The sequence below is a fragment of the Aphanomyces astaci genome (genome assembly GCF_000520075.1).
Source record: "Aphanomyces astaci strain APO3 unplaced genomic scaffold supercont1.19, whole genome shotgun sequence".
NCBI lineage: Eukaryota > Oomycota > Saprolegniomycetes > Saprolegniales > Verrucalvaceae > Aphanomyces > Aphanomyces astaci.
The window spans coordinates 315,809-329,911 of record NW_009798282.1 but is presented as its reverse complement, the minus strand read 5'-3'; the positions used below and the strand labels follow the sequence as shown (position 1 = coordinate 329,911).

Sequence of the window (14,103 nt, the reverse complement as noted above, 5' to 3'; positions counted from 1 at the left end):
TTATAACATAACGCGACTATATTATACTACTAGTAGTTGCTAGTGGCGTCTGGAATTTAACAAACAGAAAACAGCAGTTCCAGCATCTACTTCGTTAGCCACGCCCTTGGGTAATTACTAGGTGTTATCTACAATCAATATCTACCCATATCCGAAGTTGCAATATATATATATATAGATCTATCGCGACCCCATGTGGCCCCGTTGGTAGACTTCCTTGGCCACGCCCTTGGGTAGGTACCCGTGCAATTTGGCAGCATGTTCGTCCAGAAGCCGGCGCTTGGCTTCTTCGACCACCGCCTTTTTGAAGGCCTCTTCGTCGGCGATTCTGGCCGCTTCTTCGCGCTCCTTCTCCAGCTCATGGTGGTACATGGCTTGTTTATGCTGGTTCTGGGCCGCAATCGACAGCTTGTACTCTTCCTTTTGCCGGCGTCGAAACATGTCCATCTCCATCGCGCGCCGCTCTTCCGATGCGAACTTTCGCTTGAGGAACTCATTGTACTCGTCTTCTTTGCGCTTTTGCTCGGCTACCAATTGCGCCTTGAGCACTTGTTGCTGGTCGTTGGAGCGCATCATGTCCTACACACACTCTCGTTCGTGACCATGTTGCTCGACAAGTGAAGGTATATATATATATATATATATATATATATTACCTCCTTGTCGGCCTGCTTCTTTTGCGCACGTTCGCGCTCCTTGTGCCGCCGCGCCTCGAGCACCTCCTCCTCCCACAACTCGTCCCGAAGCCGCGCAAACTCGTCTTCTTCCTTGCGCTGCCGCTGGATTTCGGCTTCCACGGCCAAAAACAGTTCGTCCTCGCGCTTCTTTTTCTCGGCCAGTTTTTCTTTGATCCCGGCCTCGCGCAACTAGAGTATATATATCGACATCAATCGGTGACAATATTAAAATAATAATAATAATAATCTCAATCAATGGAGCTGTGTATGTAATGTCCAAAGAGCAATGGAATCAAACGATATGATGGAATATATCCACATGTTCCAGATCATTGCCAGTACATAAAGGACATGGCACACGTAATATATATCGCCGTTAGAGCCAGAGGCAATCACGAACATTACAAACTGCCATAATACTGAATACATATAAACTGTAGTTTTAGAGGAATGGAAAAATATATCATATTATCAAGGGTGCAAATAAATATAAAATAAATAGTGTCAGCAATACATTGGCAGAGCAGCATCAACCCACCACCCCCTGCTTGTGATACGTACTTCGACGTGTTTGCCATGCTGTAAAATGCGAAGATCCTCCTCCTTTTCCCGTCGCAGGAGCTCGTCTCGTTCCTGCATTTGAATTGTTAGGGTTGGCTTAATATTTATATATATAATATATATATATATACCTTGGAGCGTTGTAATTTGGAGTCTTCGATGAGTTTCTTGGCTTCCAACACATACCTTGCACACCATTCATCAACATTGTGAAGGCCATCACAACTTCCAAATGTCTTGCACCACAACTTTCAAATGTCCACCACCAGCACAACTTTTAGACTACGTACCGCTCCCGCTTCTCCTGCTCGAGCCGGTCTTCTTCTTCGATCTTCCTCATGATGGTATCAACTTTGTGCTTGTCCATCTCGGCCTCCCGCGCCGCCTCCTCATGCAGCTTGAGTCTGTCCAACATCTGCTGCTGAATGCTCTGCTTGGACGCGACCGCTTCCACGCGCTTGCCGAATTCCTTGGCCGCCATGTCCACGAGCGATCGCTGTCGGTCGTACTCCATCTGCACTTCGATGGCCTTTTCCCGGGCCACTTCGATCTGGCTGAGAGTTTCGCGCTCGGCTTGCTGAACGGCGCGCTCCTTGTTTACGTACGCGACCTTGAGCATGCTCTCCAGCTCGCGCAGCTCTTCGCTCGACTCGCAGATGCGCTGGATCTCGCGCTCCTTGCGGTCCTGTGTCCGCCGCTCTTCTTCGAGGGCCTTTGCGATGAAGTCGTTCTGATCGCGGGTTCGTTGGCTTCGGGTCGCATCCCGCTCCACCGCAATCGACCGCTCCTCGAGCATGGCCTCAGCATTACGCTGGAACGCTTGGTTATTGCGGCGTTTCGCCAGCACACCCATGTCGCTCTTGTTGGCCATGGTCTGCTGCTGGTTGCTGGACGCATACCGCGTCAGTTCGGCATTCTCCGCCTCCTTCGACCGGCGGTCCGCCATCGTCTTTTCGACCTGGCGCGTCGTCATACGGTGCATCATGACGAGTGGTGCGACTGCTTCGGATGGACTGCTGACGGCTGCTTCTCCTTCGTCCTCCGCGTGCCTCGATGGATATTTATAGGAGGCCTTCGAATCCAATCTCTTGGCCGTTTCATGCCGCCTTTTTCGAAAGGGAGCAGACGTTCGTAACGATATTTTAAATCCATTTAGAACCAATATAAAACGTCTTGTATTCACACTCTACCGGTAGATTACCCATTTCCGGACATATATTTACTTATACTATTTGCTCGAATCCAGAATGGCGCAATATGATTGGCTAAAAATGCCAATTGGTGCTTAAACTTCGCCACCAATCAATCGAGTGATTGGAATCCCGACACAACACCAGTCGCGACATTTAAGGGAGAACGAAGATGGCGTTGGAGGTGGCTGCCGTGGACCGGTTCTTTTGCAACGTGATGGAGTTGATTCCGTCGGCACATTACTTTCCCACAGAGCCCGAGGACAACTTCAAGCACAGCATCAACAAAAAGTATCACAAGAACGTCAAGGCACTGTCAGCGGCGGCCGACGTCGATATCACCGACTCCAAGCACGTCGGCAAGCGGTTGAAATTCAACCCCAAGCTTCAGCTGTCCAACGAAGCCACACAGGTGCATGAAAAGGAAAAGGAAACCAAGCGGGTCGCCGCCACCGCCGCCGACGACGACGACGACAATGTCGACGATGCCACTCTCACAGGGCTCGACGGTCTGCGTAAACGCCTGGCCAAGCGCATTGAAACCATGCGTGTCAAGCGCCAGTCGGTCAAGGAGCACAAGACGACGAAGAAGGAACACACCAAGGACGGCGGCGCAGGTATGGTTGGTTACCTCCACAGTGCCACAACATACTGTTCTCATCATCCATATGACCTGTTGGCGGTTACGTTGTAGACAAGAGTGCGGCATCGAAGAAGCGAAAGCCGTCGACTTCGCAAGACAAATCGCAGCACAAAAAGGCCAAGGGCAACAACGATGATGACGTCGTGCCGACAACCGCTACGACGACACTGTCGACCTCTTCTAGCAACGCCGAAAGCAACGCAGCCACGGACGTAGCAACGGCGAAAACCGTCGACGAAAGCATCTCGTATGGGAGCTTGTTGGTCGGCCACGAAAAGAAGGAAGAGGCCAAGACTCGGAATGGCCGCGGGCTAGCTAACATTCAGAACTTGCTCAAGAAAGCCGAAGCGAAGAAGGCACGCATGGAGGAGCTCAAGAAGACCGAGGAAGGCCGCGCGGTAGTTGCCGCCAAGGGATGGGAGAAAGCGCTCAAGCAAGCACAGGGGGACAAGGTGATGGACGACCCCAAGTTGCTGCGAAACAAACTCAAGAAGAAGCTTAAGCAAAAGGACAAGAGTTCCAAGGAATGGTACGAGCGGATATTGTCCTTTTACCCAAAATTTGGCTGACTTTTGTGCGGATTCTTTGCCAATTCTATCGATCGATTCTTCGCCCTGACTATTGTATGGAAAGGTCGTCGAGTGTCACACTAATTATATGTTGTTTTGGTCAAAGAGTGGATAATTTGATTGGCTACTTGATTCGTGATCTGGATTTTGATTGGTCGTATATCGATTGTCTGCCGATTTGGTTCATCTGCGTAAACGATTGAGCACTCCCAATTTCGAATATATCGACTTGACCATACAAAATATTAAAAACAATATTTTGAATCGACTTGGCAATACAAAAAAGTATTATGTTTTAAATTTCAAACATGTTTATTTGTATGGTTATATAGGAAACAACGTGTGTCGAATGAAAAGAAGGGCATGAAGGATCGAGCGAAGACCAAGGCAGCGAATGCCCGGACGGGCAAAAAGGTGTTGCGATCCAAGGCGGCGGAAGCGCGAGCGCAAAAGATTGCCGCGAGTAAACCCAAGCAAAATGGAAACGTACGTTGCATGATATATATCTATATATATATATTATAGAGAAGCAACTAATCGTGGCGATATTGTGCAGCGCGCGGGGTTTGAAGGCAAGAAGGGCGACGGGTTTTTGAATGCCAAGAAATAATAGTGTATGTCTGTCGAACGTTATAAACTCCAAAAACAAATATTGCCTTAACTATGTCGACCTGGGAGGAGAGATGGACGACGAGGATGAAGGGGATGATGGATGGGAACACACGTTAATTTATAAAGGGGTGGACACGTGCAAGGGTGGAGGCGTCGCACACAAGAGGATACATGCCGAGCAGCAGGGGTGGTGCCGTCGTGGGTAGGACGTTTCGAAGGATGAACGGACCGCGCACTCGTGCCTCGCGCTTGCTATTGTATCACACATCCACCGCCGCCTTGGGCTGCCGCTTGCCATACATTTGGCGACTCGTTGTCGCCCAAGAATGGATCGGGGGTCGTGTTGCAGTACTCGGAGACTCTATCAAGTATACAGGTCGTCAGCGACTTGAGCGTGAAGAGTAAGGACGTACTTCTTGGCCGCTTCCGACGTGGTGATGGCGGCTTCGAGGGCCTTGAGGTCCAACTCCAAGCGTTCGATCTCATCCGAGAGCTTCTTTACCTGCGCATCAGCCATCGTCGCGACAATCCTGGGGCTGCTGGATGCACTTGCCTCTTCTTTATCTCGAATGAGAAGCCCAACCGACACGGAAGGTTTCAGAAATCTATTTCTGCTCGCCATCGCCCGAAACGCACAGGTCGAAACGACCCATTGCAACATTTGATTGGCTGAAAATTTTGGATACAGCCAATCCAATCGTTGTATTTCGTGCGAAATACACTATTCCGAGTTTTCGAAGGCCTTTCGACAACTCACACTATTTCCAGATCCGCCTCGTGGCAGTTACAGGCGAAGGGACGGCGCGCCGGGTCGGAAGCGGCGCACTGGGGTGACCACCACATCTCAGGCGTGTCTGTTCCAAGGACGAGATGATTGCCTGTGATGCCAGTGGTCCATATGGCTATAAGGCTGTAGAGCACAGAAGATGCTCTGGCACCAGGTCAAGAACATTGCATCTCTGCAGCTCAGCACCTCAACAACTCGAGGTGTAATCCAGTCTAATGGTTGAGTGATTATCAAAGTCCAATGAGCTATTGCTTGGGCCCAGACTCGGTCGCGCGAACGAGTTTCATGATGAAGTCGTCCACGCGCTTGTGAACGGGCACAAAGATATCTGGGTTGTAGTACATTGCAATCGCACCCAACGCCTTCAAGGACGAATCAACATGATCATTTCATCATCATAAAGGTCATGTACCTCGCAAAACTCTGTAAACGTGAGCTACGCCACACCACCAATCAGCATTTTCTCATGAGCCCAACCACACCAACCTCCTAAGCATCGATGTGAACCTACCTCCAAATCCACGTCGGTGGTGACGGCGGCGCCACTTTCAGGCGCGTCGTCGCTTTCTTGCTGGATTTTTTTCAGCACGTGCTTGACATCCCCCACCGTGAGCACGTCCGTGAACAAGTCGTACGCCTAGTAACGTTACAGTTAGTTGGCCCCGTCTTCTTCGACCAATCCAAACCATTCCAAGCTACCTCCAACAGGGCTACGAACCCCTGGCCATTCAAACTGCTCGACTGCGCCGCATACCGGCGGTAGATTTGCTCGAGTTTGGTCTGATACGTCTGGAACACAGCTTTGCACTCGATGGCGTTCATTTGGTGGCGAAAGGCATCTGTAGACGACCGACACGCGTTGGCCAAGATGTACTCGACCAAACACTTTTTCACCCGCTGGCTCAGGCTTAAGCCTACAAGTGCATGGACATTTGAGTGGATGGGTGGATTCTACCAACATCCCAACCTTTGTGGCTACCCAGACGCTTGTCCGCAACGCACACTATCGCCTCAACAAACTCTGTCGGCCCGAATTCTAGTTCCACCTATATAGTATGTACATCTATCCCGTTCACAACCCCGTACAATACCAACACGAGGCAGCACCTCGTTCTCTTCGTCGTCGTCGTCATCGTCGATGTCACATTGAACGCTTTTGTCTTCGACTTGGTTGATTTCGTTGAATATTTTCTTGACATACGCCAACCCCAACGACTTGGTCACGAGTTTGCAATCTTTCAAAAACCGATGAAATTCGTCCAGTGACATGCTGCATGCGTCGCCGACGTCGCTCGCGGCATAATACTTGAAAATGCGCTGAACGTCTTCTACAATATCAACCTGATTCGAACGAGTTTCCTATCATTGTTTTGGTGGGGATTCTGGGCACCGTATTGGTCGGAAAAGAGGGTTTCCAACTTGGGCATTTCGCCGGCCACGTCCATGTCCAATATCCGGGCCAGCTTGACCATGTCCACCTTGGTGTACATCGCCCTCTCCCGCGCCTCCCGCCGGTTGGTCATCTGGAACGGCAGCCCCATCCGAGCCCGATGCAGCATCGTGTCGATCGCTTTCAAATGCACGCGCTTTTGCACGCATGTCCACAACTGCATGTTGGCTGCCCGCGCTGCACAAGCTACAGGATGTATAATATAAATATATATATATAGGGTTGACTATGTCGGTTCTGAATTGTACACGACGGTACCGTATTGCACCATTTGCACGGCGTTCTGAAGGGCCTCTTTCGCCATCGCCACGACACTCACGTGCGTCGTGTCGGGTTGAAAATGGTCGAGCTTTGTCACGTCGAATGGTGTCTCGAGCTCGGACCAGCCCTAAAAAGAATAGTATATATATATATATATAAACAATAATATATACCAGTATATACACTCATATACACAGCTTGAATTTGTTAGAGGTGTATTCTATACCTTGCGAACGCTGTCCCAAGCAGTTTTGGCATCTTGCAGGGACTGCAATGCTTCTTGCCATGGACACGCAGCAGGCACCATGCACGTGAATTCGCAGCACAGGTAGCTCAGCACGCAGTACATAATGTCCGCCGATGGATTCTACAAAATATTATATTGTCAAATCCGTTCCAATTTGGGCTTCCGAGTAGAATCGACAAATGCTCTTGAGTATATTGTAGCCAATCAATGTACACTAACGCGAAATTACATCCAATCATCGATTAGTTCAGTCAAAATGATGATCTTCAAATGTGTATCCCATACATTGAGTAAGTTTAAAAACTGACTCAAATCGATTCTCGAATCAGCTGCAAAGACCAAATTTCAGCGAAAAGGACAATATAATCAATTCACAGTAAATTGACACAACACCAACGAATGTCACCTCCGTACATCTAAGTGCAGCTCAAGGTGTTGGACGAGGTAGTCTGGGCATCGAAGGACGCGCAAGTAGTGCAGAACTTTGTCCGTGGTCCATTCCTTCACCATGTCGTCGTTATTGCTGTTCACATTGCTGTGCTGGTCCAGTGGCTGGGTGCGGTGGATCACCCGTAGAATTGACCCGAGTACATACATTCCCTGTAATGTCCACAGCATTCACGTCAACCTCCATCCCATCCCCTGACAAATACATTCCAGCACACCTTGAGGTCGGACGTGAAGTTCTGCACCCGGGAAAACTCGGCGTCCGAGCTGGCAGCGGCAGCGGCCGCAGCGCTCGCGGGGGAACTTTTGCTTGTCATCGGGGCTGCCTTTGCTTTGGTCCCAAGGCGGACGTCGTTGTAGACAAGGTGGCGGTGGAACATGCAGCTGGCCCACCGCAACACGATCACGTCTTCCGGGGCACGCAACAGCTCGAGCTTGTCCTCTCGGGGCCGTAGCATCATGGTGGGCTCGCAGTAGTCGCTGAGGTTGACGGTTGCGAGCATGTAGCTCAAGTACGTGAGCTCGGCATCCACTAGGGTGAGGCACAGCCGCCCCCATTCGTTGCACAGCGATTGCAGTTGCCGTTCTTGGCTGTGCCAGATCTCTTCCTTTACTACATACACATAGCATATGGTCGAGTAGTCATCGAAAGGGGGTGGTCGTACAGGCTGCAAACGTGTGGTGGAGACGCTCTTGGGTAGTCGTTTGAGTTTCGATCGACCCCTTCAAACTTGCAATGTCGTCGCGAAGCTGCATGATCGAACCTTCCAGTCGCAGCTGCGATTCTTTGCAGTCGCCGGCGTTGTCGGTGAGAGCCGACAGCCGCCGTCTGGCGGCGATTTGCTTTTCAGACACCACGGCCTGCCGCCACGCCCGCAGCAAGATCGTGCTGTGACTACACATATGACAATAAAACACACGAATCAAACGTCTCGTATAGCCAAGGCCTACCGCTTCTTCCACCGGGCCATGGCTTTTTGCATCGACATGCGCACTTTGTGCTTGGCTTGGGTCACGCGATTCCACGTTCGGAACGCCTACAGAACATCTGTCAAGCGGACGACATTGACTTTGAACTAGACCTCTCAACAAGCAGGGCTGTTTGTTATACCTGCAACAAGATCGTGCGAGCCCATCGTTGCGATGTGCGGTCGAGGACGTTTTCCTTGATGGCCAACTGCTCCATCATGAACTGATGTCGGTCGTCCAACGCGGCGCTACAGGTCACACAATCAATAATCCACAACATGCGGGCCGTGCTAACACACATGTCGTCGTCGACGGCTTGCTTGGCGCCTTGTTGTACGTGCAATTCTGCAAAGAATGGCTGCCTTACAAAGTAGTCGCTGGCTTTCAACGGCACCCGGGCGCCTCGGTGGTGTTGGTGGTTGTGCTGCGGGTCAACGTACACGCTGTTTTCGCATTCTCGAACGATCGTGCGGAGAAGTCCGTCGTACCGATTGAATTGCTGCCCCACCATGTCTATATATGGTCAAAGGTTTGTGACCAATGTATACAGAGGGGGGAGTAGATGTACCAAGTAGCTCAAAGCACACGGATGTGCGGAACCCGTTGGGGTCGCCTTGGTGCTCGGAAGACCGAACGGCGTGCTCCAACTGGGTTTGAAAGTACTCGGCTACAATCAAACTCATGTATATATATGACCCTAGCGGCATTCAGGTAAGTACCAAAGCGAGCGAAGTCTTTGTTCTCTCGCGAGACGCTGGCGACCCAGCCAGACACGTTGGGTGTCGTGGACGGTCGAGGCTGCTCCGGTCGACGGGGGTCAGATGATGGGCTGGCCCCTTTGCCAGACGTTGTTGGTCGACGAGGAGTGAACATATATTGTGCTTTATTATCCCCCGGCGACGTTTCAAGATCGAAGAAGTCAAATCATTTATCCGATACTAGTAGGTTATCTATTACTTCAAGTATTCTACAACTACAGTACGAACGTCCATCGAAGGATTCAACAGCAAGGAGGTCATCGAGTCATGAAGCATACTAGTAACGTTCAAACAGTGATCTTACCTGTGGTACACACATTGAAATTGGGCGATGAAAGAGGTTCAACAACCTACGTCGCAACCTGCGCCGGGTCATCAAGATTCAGTTTGAGAGAAAATGAAGGCACCAATCTAGGCACTCTGATTACAAATCAGACTCAGACGCTCATATGATCTCCGCATACTTTCCCGTTAGGTCCCGCACATTCATGACCCTGATATGAAACGTAAACGTCACAAAAGTACACAGGTCATTCTCGTTGAAACTTGTATTCCCCACACTTTGAGCTCGACACTGCCAGAGACAATGGGCTACAAAAGCCAAGCACCCCCCTCCATGTCATGCATCTGAGTTGTGGAATCCATTTCGGCCAGCTACGTCGAGTACTGCGGAGTAGTATCTTGGAACTCTAAACAGTATAGTAGTCGCTTGTGAGGTTGGTTGATCTGAGTACGTGGTGGTCGGAACATTGAAAGGACGGACTGAACCTTCAACCTCATTGTTTCATTTGCCTCACAAATATGATGAAGCTCTTGTTCGTCACACTGGCCGTGGCGGCCGCCGCGAACGACGGCACGTACTCGATCAAGTTTTTGTCCAACGTCGCTCAATCGTCATGCGAGCTCATCAAACCCCTGGGTTTGACGCAACTGCACCGCGGTATTCACGGCATTAACGACACCCTAGAAGAAGTCGCACCTCGCCAGAACAAGCAGTCTGTGGACGAGATCCGTCGGAACGACCTACTTGGATCACAACTGTTGATCGAAGTGTTTGGGGGGGGTGCCGACGCCGTCCAAGCTCGTGCCAACGTGCTATGTCCGAACGGTATGATCACTCGCAAGACGAAAAACCTTCGTGCAGATTCCGTCAGTGTGCGCGCCGCCACGATTCAAAAGATTGTCGACTCGGGGGACCCCAAGAATCGCATCGATGTGGTGTTTATGGGGGACGGGTACACTGCGTCGGAGCAAGCCAAGTTCTTCGGCGACATACAACGTTTGACCACGGACATGTTTACAGGCAACACGTTTGCCCAGTACTTGCCCCTGTTTAACATTTGGGCGTCGTATGTGCCATCGGTGCAGTCGGGGGTCGGCGTAGGGGGCACCCCCCTCAACACTGCATTTGGGTTGTACCGTGACGGCACGGAGCTCCGCGCTGTGTACACGTCCAAGCCGGACGTAGCTCGCAGCGTGTGCGCTCAAACAGGAGCATTGGCGTGCGATTTCCCAGCTCTGATCGCCAACGACGACTTTTACGGGGGCCTTGGGGGTGAGTTTGTAATTGCCACGCGGTCCCCAACCACGGGCACGATGGTATTGCGCCACGAGATGGGCCACAACTTTGGCAAAGTCGGAGAAGAGTACGACGGGGGGCAAGTATACTCGGGGGCCAACTCGGCGCGGACGGCCAAGGCCGTTCCGTGGAAGCACTGGCTCACAGAACCAACCAAACTCACCGAGCAAAAGTGGGCCCAATTGTATCAAAAGCACATTTGGCACGACCTCAAAACTGGCGCGTACACGATCGATTTCACGTCAAGTGGCACGTATAAGCGATGGTACATTGTTCTGTCCGTGTCTGGCACGGACACGCAGGACTCGCTGTCGGTGACGCTGGACGGCAAACCGCTGGTGTGGACAACCAAGGGTGTGAAGGACCGCACGTTTTACACGTGGAGCAGCAACACAGCGGGGTTCACGGCCGGCGCGCACAAGCTCGTGGTCAAGGCTGGCGGGGCGTTCACTGGCCCCATCATCAAGCAACTGTGCAATGCGCAAGTAGCAGAATATGCGAGCGAAGCAGAGTACCACCAAGACGGCGACTACATTGGCGTGTACCCTACGTACGACCTCAACAAGGCCAAGTCGTTTCGCCCCAACAGCGAAAAGTGCTTGATGCGAAACATGACGTCGGCCGAGTTTTGCAGCCCGTGCCAAGAGAACATGTGGCAGCAGTTCTTGACTCGGGTGTCGGTGATCGACAACGTCATCGTGACGGGCAAGAAGGTCGCGCTGAAGCTGATTCCACTAGCCCAGCTACGCCTCCCCACCGACTTGTTTGTCCAGGCCAACCCCAAGGTCGCCGCCGCCGAGAAGTACTCGACGCAGTGGTTCAACAACGGCAAGGAAGTGGTGCAGTTTCGAAACTTATTCAGTGTCGACACGTCCACGGTGGCAACCACGACCAACGCGTGGACGGTCTCGGTGCAGTTTTCGACCCCCAATGTCCGCCTTGACCCGAAAAACGTGCTGAAGGCGACCAAAGCATTCACCGTGCCTCGTTAAACCTGCCTTGTTTGGTTGTTGACAAGTAATCGTGCGTTCACGTCCTCAAACATTGGGATTCGTTTATGATTGTGCGCGGCATCCTTCGTTACCTGCTGTTCCACGCAGCCAGACTATTAATTACTACTGTAGTACTACTACTCCTGTAAGCTTAGTACGGAGTACTACGTAGTACTTCGAAGTAGAAATTAATACTAACGTTACTGGAGGGCGGGAAATGATCAACTTTACAATCCTCAAACGATACAGTATGGCAGTACGTTGTTCATCATCGCCATGCAACACGCTAGAATCAAATCGAGTTCAGCCCGAGGAAGAAAGCAGCGGTCACTACTTTTAATTGCCATTTTGAAGGATTGGCATCGTCCTCAATCGATTGCGCTGAGTTGGTTGACTCCACACAAAACGGTTGCATAACAAAGTCGACTTGCATCAAAATTCGACTCCTTCGTCTAGACAGACATACATTCATCCTCGCTTATGTCGCCGAGGATGGCTAGGTTGGTCATTTCCCGCAGCCTCCTGGCAGCGACCCCAAAAATTCATTTCTTGTCCAAATTTAATGTGAATATCACAAAAAACGAGAATCAAAAACTTCATTGGCAACAAAGCACCAAAACGAGATTTTCGTGGTAAAAATCGATGACGACTAACAGTAAGCACCACCAGATTTAATAAATAGTGTTAATATTTAAAGAAATCAGGGACTTGCCCCCCAAATTGGGATCGAGTAGTACTTCGAAGTACTTCGAAGGAATTACTCCGCAGTAGTATTTAGGAATGGAGTAGATTAATTCAACCAACCGGTTATATTGTATTGTTATAAACCCTCACATTTTTTTCAATGTGGGGGGTAGCGCGTGGCCTGAGTAGTCCATCGCGAGAGTGGTGAGGGTTATGGGGGAGCACTGGATGGTCGAAGTAACATCGACAAACCTTCGTGCGCACCACAATCGTAACGTTAGTATGGTATACGTCATCTATAAACTACCAACTTTTCACAAAATTTTCACGCTTGCTGGGGTATTTGTATTTGTGCGTGCTTTTATCGACCGACTAACATGAAAGTAGTGTTGCTGATCCGGAGCATGATTATTATGACAATGCATGTATCATGCGTAATACTGCAGCACTAGTATCACAGGCATGACATACTCTATCACGATGAATCCAGGACCAATTCCAGCCATTCTTCGACTGGTCCCACCACCGAGAGATGTACTCAGAGGTGGAACCAGCCACGTTCACGCAGACATGGACTCGCCATCTCTCGGACGTGCCGACGACATCACGTCGCTCTACCACTACATGCATGACCTGCACTGTCTCAGCCAATAATGGTCCAATTTCACTAATTCTTCGGCTGGTCCCACCGCTGAGTAATACCCTCAGAGGTGGGACTAGCCTCGTTCATGCTGACATGGGCTCGCCCCACCACTGGCGTGCTACACGACATGCAGCGGCCATCACTACAGCGACACGACCAGCTCTATCTCGACCAATTATGGTCCAATTTCACTCACTGGTCGAGGTAGATCAAGAACGTAGCTGAGGTGCAGATCTGCTTCCAACTGCCCTAGAACAATACCCTCTGCTGACCCGACACTCCGGCCAACGCGACTTCCCCCGGAACCCAGAATACTACCTCCAGCGGCTTAAGCATACTTATACCCTGGGGCCGACAAAAAAATGGTTTTCTTCAAGTAGTTAAGTCCGCTAGCTGCTAACGCAGCTAGTACGCGGCCGAGGCCATTAAGTGCCCACTGAGCGATTTTAACTTTACAGCGTAATATCAATATCACTATCAATACCCGCTGCCCTCGAACAATACCCGGTACGTACCGGTACAACATCAATGATATCTGCATGGTAGTAGAGTCCACTTGTAATAGTTGGACTCCACTACGACGACTGCATGACGCGAGTTGCGGGCGTGTGACAAGAAAAGCACTGCAATTAACCCTTCGTGAGGGACATCAGCATCAACCCTCGGGCCATATTCTGTTTGCACTCCTTCTACTTCGCATGAGATCCACTACGGTGCGCGCACCGTAGTCCGATGGGCTCATCATGTACAGTACGGGTTGCACTGTACATGTTGAGTCCATCGGACCATAGCGCATGCAACCATCGAGCGTGTCTCAGCGGTAGCCCAGTGGATTTCGTTCGTGTTGAGCCACCCGTTGTCCATAACAACGCTGACATTGATGATTTCGTAGGTACAGTATGCAACGTTGTCGATGGAGCTGACGACAGCACCCTAAACAGCGGATCACTTCCAGCGCGTGTACCCCTGAACGTATTCACGCTCCATTTGTTGGTGGCCCTAGTGCTGCACGTTGGACCAATGCTTGCGCCACT

General features: G+C 50.8%; 5 protein-coding genes across 8 annotated transcripts; 2 read left to right on the top strand and 3 right to left on the bottom strand.

Moving 5' to 3' along the window:
- Positions 1–76: 76 nt before the first annotated feature.
- Positions 77–2,320, bottom strand: H257_08529 (hypothetical protein). The gene is made up of 5 exons (XM_009834429.1): positions 1,529–2,320; positions 1,370–1,424; positions 1,239–1,310; positions 657–866; positions 77–579 (listed from the first exon to the last, which is right to left on the bottom strand). Exons 1-5 carry the CDS (start codon positions 2,221–2,223, stop codon positions 181–183), a joined length of 1,431 nt encoding a protein of 476 aa, XP_009832731.1. The 5' UTR covers positions 2,224–2,320; the 3' UTR covers positions 77–180.
- A 239-nt stretch (positions 2,321–2,559) lies between these two features.
- Positions 2,560–4,363, top strand: H257_08528 (hypothetical protein). The gene is made up of 4 exons (XM_009834428.1): positions 2,560–3,045; positions 3,123–3,600; positions 3,973–4,126; positions 4,197–4,363. The coding sequence occupies exons 1-4, from the start codon at positions 2,601–2,603 to the stop codon at positions 4,248–4,250; spliced, it is 1,131 nt and encodes a 376-aa protein (XP_009832730.1). The 5' UTR covers positions 2,560–2,600; the 3' UTR covers positions 4,251–4,363.
- On the bottom strand, positions 4,341–4,853 carry H257_08527 (hypothetical protein). Its single transcript, XM_009834427.1, has 2 exons — positions 4,666–4,853; positions 4,341–4,613 (listed from the first exon to the last, which is right to left on the bottom strand). Exons 1-2 carry the CDS (start codon positions 4,767–4,769, stop codon positions 4,505–4,507), a joined length of 213 nt encoding a protein of 70 aa, XP_009832729.1. The 5' UTR covers positions 4,770–4,853; the 3' UTR covers positions 4,341–4,504.
- A 165-nt stretch (positions 4,854–5,018) lies between these two features.
- Positions 5,019–9,287, bottom strand: H257_08526 (hypothetical protein; the record flags this gene model as incomplete). Of its 4 annotated transcripts, none has more annotated exons than XM_009834426.1 (17): positions 5,019–5,401; positions 5,452–5,475; positions 5,551–5,676; positions 5,726–5,953; positions 6,007–6,085; positions 6,147–6,367; positions 6,430–6,675; positions 6,748–6,877; positions 6,977–7,117; positions 7,412–7,597; positions 7,663–8,057; positions 8,110–8,339; positions 8,396–8,481; positions 8,556–8,661; positions 8,713–8,926; positions 8,982–9,080; positions 9,133–9,287. In XM_009834426.1, coding segments are annotated over 15 exons (2,605 nt in total), but the record flags the coding sequence as incomplete, so codon positions are not given. The 4 variants fall into 4 exon arrangements, with proteins under 4 accessions (XP_009832728.1, XP_009832725.1, XP_009832727.1 ...); XM_009834423.1 differs by having other exon boundaries at positions 5,739–5,953; XM_009834425.1 differs by having other exon boundaries at positions 5,019–5,475.
- A 677-nt stretch (positions 9,288–9,964) lies between these two features.
- On the top strand, positions 9,965–11,956 carry H257_08525 (hypothetical protein). Its single transcript, XM_009834422.1, has one exon. The coding sequence runs from the start codon at positions 9,973–9,975 to the stop codon at positions 11,740–11,742; it is 1,770 nt and encodes a 589-aa protein (XP_009832724.1). The 5' UTR covers positions 9,965–9,972; the 3' UTR covers positions 11,743–11,956.
- The last annotated feature ends 2,147 nt before the right edge of the window (positions 11,957–14,103 follow it).

Bases quoted from the DNA above. Each gene is read 5' to 3' on its own strand.
- H257_08527 (XM_009834427.1), bottom strand. From the start codon at position 4,769: ATGGCTGATGCGCAGGTAAAGAAGCTCTCGGATGAGATCGAACGCTTG. The intron at 4,614-4,665 runs GTACGTCCTTAC...TATACTTGATAG, and splicing joins ACGTCGGAAGCGGCCAAGAA to AGTCTCCGAGTACTGCAACA.
- H257_08529 (XM_009834429.1), bottom strand. From the start codon at position 2,223: ATGATGCACCGTATGACGACGCGCCAGGTCGAAAAGACGATGGCGGAC. The intron at 1,311-1,369 runs GTATATATATAT...ATTCAAATGCAG, and splicing joins CCAAATTACAACGCTCCAAG to GAACGAGACGAGCTCCTGCG. The intron at 867-1,238 runs GTACGTATCACA...TATATACTCTAG, and splicing joins AGCATGGCAAACACGTCGAA to TTGCGCGAGGCCGGGATCAA.
- H257_08525 (XM_009834422.1), top strand. From the start codon at position 9,973: ATGATGAAGCTCTTGTTCGTCACACTGGCCGTGGCGGCCGCCGCGAAC.
- H257_08528 (XM_009834428.1), top strand. From the start codon at position 2,601: ATGGCGTTGGAGGTGGCTGCCGTGGACCGGTTCTTTTGCAACGTGATG. The intron at 3,601-3,972 runs GTACGAGCGGAT...ATGGTTATATAG, and splicing joins GACAAGAGTTCCAAGGAATG to GAAACAACGTGTGTCGAATG. The intron at 4,127-4,196 runs GTACGTTGCATG...GATATTGTGCAG, and splicing joins AACCCAAGCAAAATGGAAAC to CGCGCGGGGTTTGAAGGCAA.